This window comes from Acanthochromis polyacanthus, chromosome 17 (genome assembly GCF_021347895.1).
Source record: "Acanthochromis polyacanthus isolate Apoly-LR-REF ecotype Palm Island chromosome 17, KAUST_Apoly_ChrSc, whole genome shotgun sequence".
NCBI classification, from domain to species: Eukaryota; Metazoa; Chordata; class Actinopteri; family Pomacentridae; genus Acanthochromis; species Acanthochromis polyacanthus.
In genome coordinates this window covers 15,894,673-15,910,183 of record NC_067129.1, presented here as the reverse complement: position 1 = coordinate 15,910,183, position 15,511 = coordinate 15,894,673, and the positions used below count along the sequence as shown (strand labels likewise).

At 40.9% G+C, this 15,511-nt stretch overlaps 1 protein-coding gene across 1 annotated transcript; it reads left to right on the top strand.

Moving 5' to 3' along the window:
* The first annotated feature begins 4,004 nt into the window (after positions 1 to 4,004).
* Positions 4,005 to 15,008, top strand: scn4bb (sodium channel, voltage-gated, type IV, beta b). Its single transcript, XM_022210537.2, has 6 exons — positions 4,005 to 4,357; positions 4,579 to 4,829; positions 9,179 to 9,342; positions 9,441 to 9,666; positions 10,841 to 10,970; positions 11,178 to 15,008. The coding sequence occupies exons 2-6, from the start codon at positions 4,745 to 4,747 to the stop codon at positions 11,272 to 11,274; spliced, it is 702 nt and encodes a 233-aa protein (XP_022066229.1). The 5' UTR covers positions 4,005 to 4,357; positions 4,579 to 4,744; the 3' UTR covers positions 11,275 to 15,008.
* The last annotated feature ends 503 nt before the right edge of the window (positions 15,009 to 15,511 follow it).

Below are 15,511 nucleotides of genomic sequence, written 5' to 3'. Positions count from 1 at the left end.
TATGTGTCACACATGAGAATGAATTACAGTCTAGTCAACTACAGTCACGCCCGAAAATAGCTGAGCAAACCTCAAAGTTTGTGCAATTCTCCATCTTAATAACCCACTTTGCTTTTATTGGATGGTTCCTGTGCCTTAAAATATATATAAGAAAAAAAGCTGAAATACTCTCACAGGGACTAAACAAAGAATATGCCAGACTTTACTGTTAACACCACTGGCATTACAACTCCTTGGAAAATCTGAGAGTCTCTTTCCGGTACTGTGAGCATAACTGCATGAAAGGCATGTACTGTAGGACACATCACTCCCTGGTGGTATCAGACACTCCTTTTTAATGTTTCTTAGGTGGAATTAAACACAAAGCATACTTTCATATCCTTCCTCTTCAGGAAAGACAAACAAAACCCACATGTGCTCTTAACACAAGAGAAATTGAGGCAGGATGAAGAGAGACCGATCTGGGACATGTAGGAACTTATCTGAAACCACACAAGCTGGTCATGAACTACAACTTTTCCCCTGATTATTTTGCCCACTGCACATTGTGCATTATACTTGTTGCGGAAAGAAAATAAATCCTGTTAAACAGGTTTAATTCATTCTTCCTAGGTTGAGTGAGTGCTGTTAACATTTAGCTTTTGAAGACACGTGACATCAGGTCACTTCCAGCTATTTAGCACAATTTTTAAGGAACGTGATCAGTCTGATACACTGTACAAATCTATGAATTACTTTAAAATTCTGGTTTATAGTCAGTTACAAAACTTGCTCAGTGATTTTCCATTTTATTTCTGTAGCACTCTGTACTCTATGGCTGGATTTACCTTGTTTTATGCATGTGTGCACAGTGAAATGCATTGGAATGAATTTGCCACTTATCTCTGAAGAAATACTATTATTACAAGCTTGTGACCCCTGACAGAAACAGTGGATAACTTAGCACCCTCCAAGAGACAAGAGAGACACTTCCCCTCTGAACTTGTCAGAAGATTTCATTTAAACCTGCATTAACTGATCTGCTCCACAGACCAGAGGGCAGCTGCAGATCCAGGTAATAATTTTCTGAACATTTCAGTTTCAGTACGAGAAGCCCATCACATCATCACTTCATTATGTCATACTCATATTTCATACTCTGTTATTAGCCTCTGTAAAACTCTATAGGGATGAGAGAAAAAGTCCAAAAATGAACACAACCTTATGTCCCTGTTTCCAAGTGGAGAACCACAGAACTAAAGCATAAACCACTTAACTGTTTATGAGTTACAATAGTTACTGTAAACGGCTACTTAGGTATTGATGTATTTGCATATATAAACAATAACATTGTATATACAAAATGTACAATGATAAATCAGGACATTAAAACCACCTGCCTCATATTCTGTTGGTCTCTCTTTTCCAAAACAGCTCTGACCCGTGAGGCTATGGAAACAGAACCTCTGTGGGTGTTCTGTGGTGTCTGATTCCAGGATCCTTTGGGTCCTGTGGGTGGGGCCTGTGGGTCAGCCTTATTGCAGTTTACCTCACAGACGCTCAACTGTGTTGGGATCTGGAGGGTTAGGAGGCCGTCCTGCTACGATGGAGATGATGTGCTTGTGCTTAGCCTGCAACAATATTTAGGAAGCTGGTACAAATCAACATCCACATGAATGCCTGAACCAGCAGGACATAATGCTGTAACAAGATGATTAATGCCACTCACTTCCCCTGTCACTGGTTTTAATGTTATGGCCGAATATGCAAGTCATTTCAGAGTACTTTTGCTCTTTATATTTTTGGTACATTTTAGATTGTATTGCTTCTGTAAAGCTCTTTGATTTGGCTGTGTTTTAAATCTTCCATATTAATAAGTTTTCTTTGTCATCTGCTTATGTAAAACTGGCTTGTAAGAGAGTAATTTTACATTGTTGTACAGGTACTTGTATTGCTTTAAGTCACTAATGTACAGTAAGAGCTGAGACATGCATCCTTGTCTCTTATTGGTGCAGCACATATTTTGCTGCAGTAAGCCCTGATGACATCTATGCTATTAAAGCCGAGCGTGCACCTACATGGCCTCTGTGAATAATAATATAGGACACGTATTCATGAATACAGCATCTGTACAGTAGATACCATGTGATTGTGTCTGTGTGAGTCTGACTGGAAGTGGACACCCTCCCTGTGTGCTGTCCCGCACAGGTCTGCAGTAGCACCCTGTCTTTCTGCAGCAAAATGCTGTTGTTTTTTTTCTTATTGCAGTTCTGGAACAGTTCCCACCGCTGCTGCACTGATACTCTAGTGGAGGGGCCTGGAGAGGAGAGCGGTGAGCCCACAGACCGGCCACGTTGTCTCTCACTTCATGGGAGCTCCACACCCACAAAACCACCGTCCACTGATCCTCCTGGCACAAAACATCTGCTCGTATGTGTTTATCACTGATGAGCACTAAGATACGTGGACCAAGTCAGCTGGTAATCCTGAGGCGACTTTTTCATGACCTGCAGGTGGTGAACTAGACTCAGTGTCATGTTGCTTCATTAAACACAGACGGAATAACTTTGTCCACTCAACATCCTGTGAATTGTATTAGATTTCAATCCAGATATTGATGTTGGGCTTGCTTAGTTTTGCTTAGTCAGTGGAGTCAAAATGGTGCCAAATCCTCTCCACAACTCTGTGTGGCACAAACAATAGCAACTATAATAATTCAAGAGTTAAAGCTGGCACAAGTTGTACAGAAAACACAAAAATATTATGAAAAGCTTGCGCAGAAGAAAATCAAAAAGCCATCCTATGATCCCAGCTATGCTGCACATATTACTTGATCAATGACCAACCACAGGGTCAAGTACTTGCAAAGCAAGTAAAGTATGGTAAAAGTATGCATGGTGGATACCTGCATCTGTCTTTGTAATTGAAGTTTATTCTACACATTTCTGTTCCTTCAAAGTTGCATCCATGCGTCCATCCTGTTAAAGAAACACCAGTTCTATTAGCAGAGAGAAACCAGCCGGAGGTAAAGTCCACAATGGATGCATAGTCGTCCTTGTGTCCTCTGTCTGTGTCACTGTGCCTCGACTCAGATGACAAGCTTCGTCACGTGGTCTCAGCTGCACCCTTGTTAGGACTCACAGTTCTCTTTTATTCCTCCCTTTGCCCCAGTATACAACTCTATTTAGTCTTTTCCCAACCTTTTCAGTCACCTCCTGTTTACAGTAACGGATGTAATTTGACAGGCACACGGCCTTAAGTGTATGAATCCAGCATTGGTCAGGACTGAAACTGACTAATCAAATCTGGAAACTCTGAGCTAAGCACTTTTTCTCCATCATGCCTGCAGTGAATAGTGTGGACAGAAGATGTAGCTCAGCTGTTGACTTGTGGTTTGTGGGAAAGAAGCTGTCCTGTTGTAAAACATTGCTGCATGCGCTGTCTGATATCATAATGCTCCTGCAGCTGCATCACACTGATCAGAAGTGAACATTGAATGTAAGACAGTTTGACCTTCTAGGCATCAAAAGGGGCATTTGACAAACACTACACATAGCTGCAAGCTGTGAGCGTTGATTATCCTGACCCCAGCAGGAGTCTGTCTTTCGGAAAACTCCACTTTGTCAGAATAAACAAACTGCAATTAACAAAAAAAGACTAACTACTGCACTGTTTTCCACTCTCTGATGGTGAGACAGGTGACGTTATCAGTGAAATCCATTTATGAATGAAGCACTTGGACGTGGGCCTGTCTGGGCCGCGGTCCTCAGACTGCATTACACAAACCTCCTCCTCCTCAACCTGCACTGCAGAACTTTTCTCTGATCTTCACAAACACTCTGACAAAAGTGCCTGAGTCTGCATACACGCCCCGAGTCAGGAGAGGGGGAGGAGGGGGGAGGCAGGTGGGGAAGGAGGGAGTAGCACAGAGGAGGAGGAGGAGGAGGAGGAGAAGGAGTGACTGGGGGTGTTGGAGGAGAGAAAGAGAACAAGAGGGATATGGGGGCAGGTGAGGGAGGGGTAAAAAGAGAGATGAGAGGGGAGAGAGAGGTGGCATGAAGCCAACAGCGAGGACAGGGGAAAAGTTGTGAGATAGCCGGACGACGAGCAGGGAGAGGATTCAGCTTCACCGGGGCTCTCCTGCTGTCTCTCTGTCTCTGTCTTCCTCCTTGTCTCCCCCCTCTCTCCTCTCTAATTGTCTCTCATCCTGCCTGGCGCTGCAATGTGGCTGTCTCTGCAGTGAAAGTGCTGGCTGGCAGAGTCTCCTTGAGTGAACCCTGACTGTGCGCAGTGAGCGTTTGCTGCTCTGCCTGTCCACACTGACTCAGCTGAGCAGGCAGCCGGCAGGCCCCTGACTGAGCACCGGCTGCAGCAGAAGGTAGGAGGGACAAAACTTCAACTGTACTTACTGTACAATCCTGTTTCTGTTCACTGATCTTTATTCTGTTTACAGTAACCAGTGGAGTTACAGCATGTGCATGTAGGAAACATGCAAATGCACGCTGTATCTGAACACAGCTGTATTTTTTCCTTCCTCCCGTGTCTCTGTTTCTTGTCCGTCTCCTTTGCCCTTTGTCTAACCTACAGTCTTTTCCACAGGAGTGCTGTTGGGACTCTGAGGCAGGCTGTAGCTGCAACACTGGGACCATTCACTCAGAAAGCAGCTTCCAGGTTCAATCCACTTGTACTGAAGGATATCATACTAGCAAGCAGAGCCAGGCCTGGATCCTGCAGCACCATTTGTTCTGGAGCAGATTTGGCTTCCATGGAGGTCCGGTGGGTTGGGGTTGAACCCCAGAGGCTGGGCCCTCCATACTCGACCACTGGCCTGATCTTCTCTGTGCTGTTTGGTAACGTCTATCTTGCATTTTAAGTCACCTCACTTCATTTTTGGTCTTGTCATTATGGCACAGCTGACATACTCAGTGTGTCCTCATCTCTCCTCCTTGAAAACTTCATGTTTTGTCTTTCTTATAGCATAATTTGTATTTTTAAATAAAGAAGTGATGCTGTGGCTTCTCCAGACCTGACACTGACCTTCATGTTGACCTGAGTACAGTCAATTTCATCTGTAGGTAGAAGCATTGCATGTGCCTTTATACTTAGGTTTCACATTGAGATTCTGTTGAGTTGCAGGTCTTGTTGATTGAAAAGGAATATTGTATTTAGTTTGCTTTTTTTTTAGAAAGTCTGTTTCATATCATAAGACAAATGCACTGCTGGTTTTTCCTAGAAACACTGATAGGACAGCTGTTCACAAAAACTTGTCAGAGTGCAGCGGAGAGTCTGTGGATCACAGAGTTACAAATGTAATTCCAGCCAAACAGTTTGGTGTTATTATTGATCCGTATCGGTATGGATCGTATGTCAACCAAAGGAAATGTCAGTGGAAGTAAGCAGCCCTGTGATGGAAAAGCTGCGTCATTCACTCTAGGCCCATCCATTCACAGCGTATTGTGCTGCTCCAGATGTGTATCTGCAGCAAGGGAGCAGCAGAACCTCTGGGAGGAGGGTCCAGTTAACTCAAGCAGTTCAATTTAATTGTTTCATATACTTCCCAGTTAAGATATTGAGAGTGCTAGTTGGTCATTGTAGACAAGCAGAGTGTTAGGAATGTTGTTGCTGCAGGTAAATTCACATGCAGATCTGAGACTGGCATCAGTGATGGGCAACACTTTGATGAAGGTGTGGATGTACAGTCAGGGTGTTGAGTTTCAGTCTCTGTTGACATTTGATATGTTTGTATTTTCACATCGTCCTGTGTTGTATCTTTTGCCCACATCCTTTCTGTACTTATCATGTTAAAGTTACAAGACTTTTCTGGTCCTACTTGTGTGTTGGCTGCATCATACATCACTGCAGCAACAATGCAGCAAACATGCATTAAAAAGTTAAAGCTCTCCGTAACAAGAGCTGCAGACTTTAAAGTTATTTCCAGTCCAGTTTAGTCCATCAAACCAATCACACACAATGCATTTATAAACTTTGCCTGTCTTGTCAGCAACTCATTTTATCCTTTCATTTTTCAGAGCTATTTTTCACAGGTGGTATCTTTATTTAGAAAGAACAAGAAATATTATAACAAGAAATGCACGGCAGAGCTAGTCAGCAGATGCAGGTGGCCAAGAACCAGAGAGAAATATGATACTGTATTTAAAAAGCAGCTAGGCATCAGCACTATATTCCGAGGGAGAGTGAAGGTATTTGTATTCCACTGTATAATGCACCATAAGGTGGTTCAGAAGGTACCGGTCAGGCCGTCAAACTATTTTGTGTAAACATGTACAATTGGAAATTAGGATGAAATGATATAAACAGGATAAAAGATATTGAAAAGAGTGAGACAGCAACTTTAAGCGCTAAAGCAGGTTTTTCATTTGTGAACTACGCAATTATGACTCAGACGAGTGCAGTGATGGTCTTATGTCGCTCTCTGCCAAAAGAAGCTTCATGTTCAGAGTCAAACAGTGGACACTCAGTCTGTCATTTTTATGCACAGTATATGTCTCCTCTCACTTGTTTGACCTCTAAAGAATTAGATCTATTATTGCCCTCTTAATCTTCACCACAACTGTTTTTTTTTATTTAAACAGAAATGTTTAAGGAGATTCCGTGTTCATATTTGTGTGGAAAAACCTATTGTTCTGAAGTAGACATATGTAGGCTAAAAACTGGAGCACCACTGTTCTACTTTTATCTGAAGCACCAAAAGTCACAAAATAAGTTTTTATGAACACCTAGATAAGAAATGAAAAATAGGACCAGTGATTTATGTAGTGTTTGAATATGATGAAGACAAAACACAGATGAAGGTTCTTGAAAACATACTATGTTATTGTATTTCTCGGTCTTGCCAGCAGCTTCGGTATCTACAGTGATATAAACAGCGTACTCTAATAGACAATAAATGTTTTAAGAACACAGAGAGGTACAAGGAGCAGAGGATGAAAAGGAAGAAAAAATAGAAGTCTGAATGACAAAAAAATGTGCATGAAGGAGACAGCTGAGCGATGCTGTTGCTCTCCTCTCACCGACTGTTTTTGCAAGCTCACTGTGCTGCATTGGAGCAGCTGAGGATAAGATTGGGCAGAGCGAGTTTCCACGATAGCAAGAAGAGTCAGAAGAGAACGAATCAATAACATTCCCACTTGCACGACGCCCTCCTGCACTGTGTTTAACTGTCTCTGCTGGGCTCAGCAATGTTACTCCTGTTTGTTGCAGCGGTGCCTGTCAGACATTGACCTTGACTGTGTTATGAAAAAGGGATAACACAATGTGCAGAAAACAGAGGGCAGAATGACATAAAGACAGCACAGAATATGCTAAAGCTGCTCCTGCAACCACGGGTCACATTCAGGTTTACATTAGTGTAACATTTTCTCTATATAACTTCTTTATTCTGCACAGCAGCTTGTCAGCTTGTAGTTTACACCTCACATCCTAGATGGAAGCATTAAGCACTTTAATGGTGCAAAGAGGCAGAGCGCAGACGTGCTGTCTGTCCTTGACCTGCTGTCTGTCCTTGACCTGCTGAAATAATATACTGTAGCTGTTTGCTGTCCGTAACCTTGATACATAGACACAAACCTGATTGCTAAATTGGAAGGTGGAATACCTGCTAAGTTTAGAAATAATGAGGTCAAAGGAAACGATTAAGAAAACAAAGCCCATTTTCCGACAGTTTATTTTTATGTTTTTTGGATTGTTGACAGCAAAATATAATCGCTGCCTGATGCTGTGTGACACTGGTGGTCCCCGGTGTACAGTTACAGTTTTCACAAGCAGCCCGGCATTTTTCATCCTCTTTTATTTACAGTAATGTCACATCAAGGACGTCGTGGTGTCATGTTACTGTGGGTTTGATTGTCAAATGTCAATAAAATACATCGATTTGTAGTGTTTTCATAAAATAATGACTTAAATGTTTGATAGATTTAATAATTTAAGATGTACGCCCATTAAATTGACTTATTACAGATTGTATTAATGAGTACTGAGTGTGTTTTGAATAATTAGGTGACTTAATCGAATTAATCAAGCACATTTTGTAGCTGTGACCAGTAAATTTACAGAATCAAACAACACGCCCACCATTTGTCACACAAAGATTTAAATCTTGTATTCCATTTTTTTTGATGCATATGGGTCAGATTGACCGTTCTTGTCAATGAACTTTAGCTTGCTCTCAGTGTCCTTATTTACCCAAAGAGTAGACAAAATCCCAGTGCATACAGTGCAGTCAGTTTGAAGCTACACAACATCCTCATTTTTAAAATGCATAGCGTCTCTGAATGTTTTGGACGATATTGAATCTCTTGCAAAAGAAATACCAGGAATCAGAAAGTAATCATTGTTTTTTCTAACACTAAAATGAAAGGTTTTGGTTACCACATCTATTCTACCATGATAGTACATGTGAACTAAGAGTTTCAAGCATGAACAGAAAAAAATAACTAGACGAGCCCTCAGTAGAGGGCAGAACCACGCCCATGCATGATATTCTGTATCAATTTTGATCATCCTACGTATATCCCTTCCTACTTGATCTGCTGACCTCTAACTCCACAACTGAGCAGGGGACCTTAGACTGATCTTCAGTGCCAAGTTTGATTATCCTGACTTCAGCACTTGCAGAGATATCTGACCGGACATACTCACCCACCCACACACATACATACATACATACCCAGCCAGATACCGAAGCGAATGCAGTAACCCCGCTGATGTACGTCAGGCGTGGTTAATTAGTAATTTGGTGTTACTGAAATTATGATGTTTTTCATCAAGGAATCTGAATACTTGACAAATAGACTGACATTGACTTTCTTTCAGTGAGTTAAATGAGAGGATTGATAGTGACTACTTAGGTTAGCATAATGGCTGAAAACTGTTGCACGCAGAGAGCTTGAAGTTGTTGAAATGCAACAAAATCCACCAACCAGCAAATGTGAAATTCAGACATTGCCACGTTAGATTTCATTTGTTCTAAATCTGAAGTTTAAAAACAACAAGCTCATCTGGATCTTTCTGAAAGTCACAAAATCAAGGCTACTTCTTAACTGAAGTGCTAGTTTCCTGGTTTACAAAGAAAGAAAAAAAAGCATATTATCTAGGATGTGAAATTATAACTTGGAAGCATACAAATCATACCTCTCACGTGTCCTGCTTTGTTGTGTTTTCTTTTTCTTTACCCCCTCAGGCCTGTGGTCTGCTCAGGCCCTTGAAATCAGGGTGGGGAAGATTCCCTTTCTTGAGGCAGTGAACGGCAGCACAGTCAAGCTGCCTTGCTCATACTACAGCTGTATTGGCATTGAAAACCTCTACTTTAACTGGCAGTTCAACAACAACGGCACCATGGAAAAGGTATAACCCTTCCATTTGAGTAAAGGATTTCTTCTCATGGTTTCTGTAACTTGCACACAGTCATTTTTAGATGACTGACAGCTTGCTGATCCTATCAGGTGTGCGACTCGACCATACGGGCAGATGGCGTGGTGCCTGACGTGAAAATATATCGAGAGCGGGTGGAGTTTGTGGGGAATCCGAAGGACCCTGAAGACAACCTCTCCATCTTGCTGCGAAACATCACCTTCGAGGACGGAGGCAACTACACTTGTTTTGGACGCAATCCCAAAGAGAAGTTCAAGAACCACAGCGCCATTTTCCATCTCATTGTGGTGGATGAGCGTGAGTGGTTGAATTCTAGAGAATATGACTTGATATGTGTGAGTTTGTTCTATTTTACATACTTTTCATTACACAAATGAATGGATTCTTTTGGAGAAGATCTTTCTTTCTTTCTTTCTTTCTTTCTTAGAGATAGCTTTTTAACCTACCCAGTGGTTTTAAACCAGCACATTTTTTATCAAGCTGCTCCATATTTTTTGCCCTTCTTATAGCCCAGTTATGTGGAAAACCCATAGGCGTCAGTTTAGGGGGGACGGTGGGGACGTGTCCCCCCCACTTTTTGTCAGGGGTCATTTTGTCTCCAACACATTCAAATTCTTCACATGTAAGCCGTTGTAAACCCAGTTATTTTCAGTAGTAAAAAAAAAAAAAGTAAAAAAAAAAAAAAGTAGAAAATTCCGACGCTCCTGAACGCACCATCCGCACTCGGCCGAGTTGCACAGACACGCAGCACACCTTCGTGAGGTAAAAATAAAAAAAAACCGCTCAGATGCTAAATTTGCGCCTGTGCCAAGTGGAAGCTCCGACCAGAGGCTGCAGGGGCAAAATTTCAGCCCGGGAGAATTAGTATTATAGAGGCCCACAGACCCCTCTGTCCGCATGTACCGATAGCTCAACAGCTTGAACCTCTGCCTTTGGTGTGGTGGTTGTGAGTTTGAGCCCAGCTTGTGGCATTTTGCCGCCGTTCTTCGACATTTTCTCAAAGTGCTGTGGTCTCCATCCCCCCCACTTTTAAAAACAAACTGACGCCCTTGGGAAAACTGTCCAATGCAACAACACTTCCCTGTATAGGCTATATCTAACTAGTTTAACTACAGTGTATCCCTGGACATACTTTATATTGGTCAATCACAAATATAGGACAAGTCATTGGGGCTTTCTGGATGCCTCTATAACATGCATATTAGAGTGAAAATAAACTAGAACATGCATTTATTTATATGTTGAAGATAAAATAAATTAGGCCATACACAAGTACAGTCACTTGAGGGAAAAAAGCTGCACTAGAAAAATAAATCCAAAGGTGACAGTAAGAGACTGCACAAACACACAAAAGGCAGCAGGTTCCCCATACTGTATGGCATTATAATGCATAAACATTCACCTTAAAGGCTTAACATGGTTGTGTTTTCTGTCCAATAAAGTGAATCTTGTGTTTTGCTGCTGTCTGCAGTGAAGGTGGTGGACAACACGGTGACCATCATGATCGCCTCAGCTGTGGGTGGAGCCATCGCGCTGCTCATGGGCTTCATGTTGCTCAAGAACTTCACTCTCTTTGTACTTGCCAAGCTTGAGGAGAAAAAGTGAGTTTTCACAACCACCTGGGTATTTATTTATAGCTGAACTGTTTCATCCTGTTTCATCACTTTGCATTGTTGATTCCTGGCAGCATCTGAGTTCAGACGGTGTACACGTTGAAGTGTTTTTTTTAAAGCTGAAAATTTGACACGTGTGTTTCTACAGTTCTAACTCTGCCCCCCCTGTTTTTACCTTCTCCAACCCCACCACAGTAAGGAGTGCCTTGTTACTTCGTCAGGGATCGACAACACAGAAAATGGCCTCTCAGGAACCAAAGCTGATTCAAAGCCGACACCAAAAAAGAAATGAGACGATGCATGCAGAACGACATGAGTACTCATATTTATATACATTCTTTGCATATATTTGTATATGCACATGTGTTTGCACATATTCAGATTCATTACTTTCAAGCTGGGATCTTATTAACTCTGGCTGTGGCCTTGAAAGGGGGTTATAGCCATGTGCATACAGTACGCAATATGTGCACTATGCAGTAACTGTGCAGATGATATACAACTTCAGACAGTGCAAATCACGAGTGCATACATAATTATTTGATTCATTGTTTTCATATAGATGCATAATTTACCAGATGGGATTATTGCATCTACCAGAGATGTTTCAGGTTGACTTATTTAGGACGTCCTAACAACAATGAAGCCTGCTAACAGTTAAACATTTAGACATGTAATGTTAGCATATGATCTTACTTAATGACTTGAGACAAGGTGGTACAGAAAGCAGACATATTAAATTATTATTGCTATTATTCCCAAGTTGTCTCTATGGAACTTGCAATCCATTATATATACAAACTGCTTCTGGAACAAAATGAAGGAAGCACAGAGACTGTAGTAACACAACAAGAGGACAGAAGACATATATTCACCGCTTTTATGGGTTCTGTAAGGAGTGTAGATGTCATTCAATCTACTGGTGAATATTTGGTCATTTTAATCAGTACCTGTATCAAAGTCATCATCTTATATCAGATGTGGAGGAAGAATTCAGATCTTAAGTAAAAGTACTGCTGGTGCAGTGTAAATGCTGTTACAAGTAAGTGCTGCAAATTTATGTTTCATTGAAATGGCATAAGAATGAGCTTCAAAATTCAATTTAAGCACCAGAAATACTCAGCATGCAGAATGGCACATTTGTAGTTTATTGATACAATTATGCGGTCATCACGTTGAGCTTCACAGCTAGAAGGTTCAAATCTGATGGTCACTTTGGGCCTTTCTGTGTGACTTTGCAGGCTCTCCAACAGTACACAGACATGCATGGCAGGTTGTTATGCTCTACAGAATCAGCTGGCAAACTGAATTGCTCTGGTATGAACTGGCACCCTGTCCAGAATGTACCTCACCTCTTGCCACAAATGTCAGCTGACATAGGCTTCAGCCTTCCACTGGATAAAAGAGACATAATTATTGGATGGATTTCATATTTCTAACCTAAATCTGCAAAAATACCTGCATCTAAAGCTATCAAATAAATGTAATTAGGCAAAGCATACACTGTTTGACTCTAGTAGAAGTAAAGTGAGGAGATGATTGAAATATTAAAGTACAAGTTACTTAAAATAGTCCTTTAGTGTGGTCCTTGAGTAAATGTACTTAGTAACTCAAGCAGTTAAACAAAATGTACTTGTTCAACGTAATTAACTTTAACTTAATTGTTAACCTGTCAACACACTTTTCTCCGTTTTTGTGTTTGTACTTTGACCATGAGGTTTTACTTTAAATACACAATAGAGACTCAATTTTTTTTTTTTTAAAGTAGTGTAGTGCAGGTCCTAATTGGTCATGTCAGCCATGATTACTAATGCAAGTGTAAGCCAAGTGAATACAGACTTCTTTATGATCACTAAACAAGCTGAACAACTCTGTTTTTTTCTCATTGGATGAAAAACAAGTGATGCGCACACTTTATTATATTATGGGGATCATTTAATTTGCTTATCCATGTTATTATACAGGGCTGCAGAGTGGCTTGGTGGTTAGCATTTTTGCCTTGAAGCTAGAGGATAACTGGTTCACGTCCCCATCTTCCCGAGATCTTTCTGCATGGAGTTTCCATGTTCTCCCTGTGTATGTCTGGGTTTTCTCCAGGTACTCCAGCTTCCTCCCACAGCCCAAAAACATGCTGATGTTAACTGGTGATTCTAAACTGCCCGTAGGTGTCAATGTGAGTGTGGTTGTTTGTCTCTATGTGTAGCCCTGTTATAGACTGGTGACCTGTCCAGGGTGTCTCCTGTCTTCACCCTAAGTCAGCTGGAATAGACTCCAGCCTCCCTGCAACCCTAATGAGAATTAAACAGTGTATAGATAATTGATGGATGTTCTTGTACATGTATATGTGGGCTGATCTCTCAAAGGACTCTCTAAAGTTGTATATCATTAAGTACAGTTGTGCACTGTTTGTAACTGATATACTGATATGTTAATTAATGTCTGTTGCCACAGCCAGAGTACAAAAAAAGTCTTTGACTGTTTTCCATCTGAAGTCAAAACTAAAATACTTTTTTGTTTAAGTGCTTGAAACAGGGAAAATATAATATAATTCTAGCTGGGCTGAACCCTCCTGTGACTAACATCAAATTCATAATAAGTAGTTCTATGACAACGCTACCGGTCTATTTGCAATCATTTATTCTTCAAACGGCTGTACTAAACAAATGGAGATTTACTAACTCAGTAACCGCACTGACAGATAATCATAGGATTCAGCCCAGTTCTTCATCCTGAACCTTCTCTTTGCTTGACATAAAACACAGGTGCCTGTTCGTGCTTCTCTGCTCCTCTGTCAGTTAGGACAGCAACGTATTGCAAAACAGTTTGTAAAACTCAGCAAACAGAAACAACACACCGAGCTTCTGAAGTGAAACAATAGACAATCCCCTGAAACAACCCCCTACCCCCTAGAAAAACATGAATGACCCTCAGATGCTGCTGCTTTTAGGACAAATAACTAATGCATTATAAGCATGTGCAACACGAGCCAGATTTTAGACATAATGCTTGAAAACAGACACACTTTTTGGAAATACGTGTTCTAATATACTAACGCTGGTAGCATCAGCTCTGAGGTTATCTGTAAATCCCATTTTATGCCATGCTAATTTCACTGTGCTAACCCTAGCTAAGGCTAAGCACTAGTTTGGTGACCCTGGATACTGTATGCCTGGATCAGACTTTACATATTATCTTTGCTTCGTATGTGCCTCTTCATGGAAATGGCTTTTTTCTCTTAAAAACTGAAAAACATTCATTTAATTAGTGTTTAACTCTTCGCAATAAATAATTCTCTGCTGCACTGCAGTGGAAACGATGAACCTGGTTGCCCTGCACATGCATACAGCAAACCATGAATTACAGTTTAAATGACGATGGGAGCAGGTCTCAGATAGCAGGCTGAGTAGGGGGGCTGTAGTTCGAGTGTATATGCTGCTCCAGCAGGGAATAAGAGAAGCGATGCTCTCGTTGTCGCCCTCTGATTGTGCCAAACAGGGGTGATTCCTACTGAGTGTCACAATAGGAGATGAATGTATCCGCATCAAACTCAGCGAAACAGTAAAATGCAGTGTTAAGCATTTACAGTATACATCTGTTGCACATTCAAGACACTGAATGTCTGGCTTTAAATAGAAATACCTCTGGAGGGTGAGACAGATGTGTGTGATTAAACACTGTGTGGCCATCAACATGTGTTGAATATGAGAGTACTGTCCAGTGAAGTGTGTATTTCTGAAACTCACTGTTATGTTAATGATAATGTGCCTCTAGTCTTTAAACACTGGCTTGAAGCAATATATTACGAAGACTGTGTGTTATTGAATTAGATGTCTATTTTGTGTATGTAAAATACTAATCGCTGTTGGTTTGTCACATTTTTCATCCAGGTAAGAGGAAACCAAACAGCACACATGAGGAAATTGTGAGATCCTGTTGAATTCTACCATTAGATACTCAAAGCAATGTGGAGCCTGTTGAACATTAGATGGAAACAGATCAGTGTTAAAGAAATATTTTGGAAAATAAGCCTATTTGTCTTCTTCCTGTGAGTTAGATGAGAAGACTGATGCCACTTTCCTACCTATGTTACAAAGGTACAAGCGGTTAGCTTAGCTTAGCTTAGTCTGGCTCTGTCCAAACGTAGCAATGTCCACCTGTTAGTTCCTTTAATAATGAATAATATAATACACTATGATATGGCTGTAATTTCTACACACATGGACAAAATTGTTGGTACCCCTCAGTTAAAGAAGGAAAAACCCACAATTCTCACTGAAATCACTTGAAACTCACAAAAGTAACAATAAATAAAAATTTATTGAAAATTAAATAATCAAAATCAGCCATCACTTTTGAATTGTTGATTAACATAATTATTTTAAAAAACAAACTAATGAAATAGGGCTGGACAAAAATGATGGTACCCATAACTTAATATTTTGTTGCACAACCTTTTGAGGCAATCACTGCAATTAAACGATTTCTGTATTTGTCAATGAGCGTTCTGCAGCTGTCAACAGGTATTTTGG

Coding starts and splice junctions, on each gene's coding strand:
- scn4bb (XM_022210537.2), top strand. CDS start 4,745: ATGGAGGTCCGGTGGGTTGGGGTTGAACCCCAGAGGCTGGGCCCTCCA. Junction 9,667..10,840: donor TCTCATTGTGGTGGATGAGC/GTGAGTGGTTGA, acceptor TGCTGTCTGCAG/TGAAGGTGGTGGACAACACG. Junction 10,971..11,177: donor GCCAAGCTTGAGGAGAAAAA/GTGAGTTTTCAC, acceptor ACCCCACCACAG/TAAGGAGTGCCTTGTTACTT.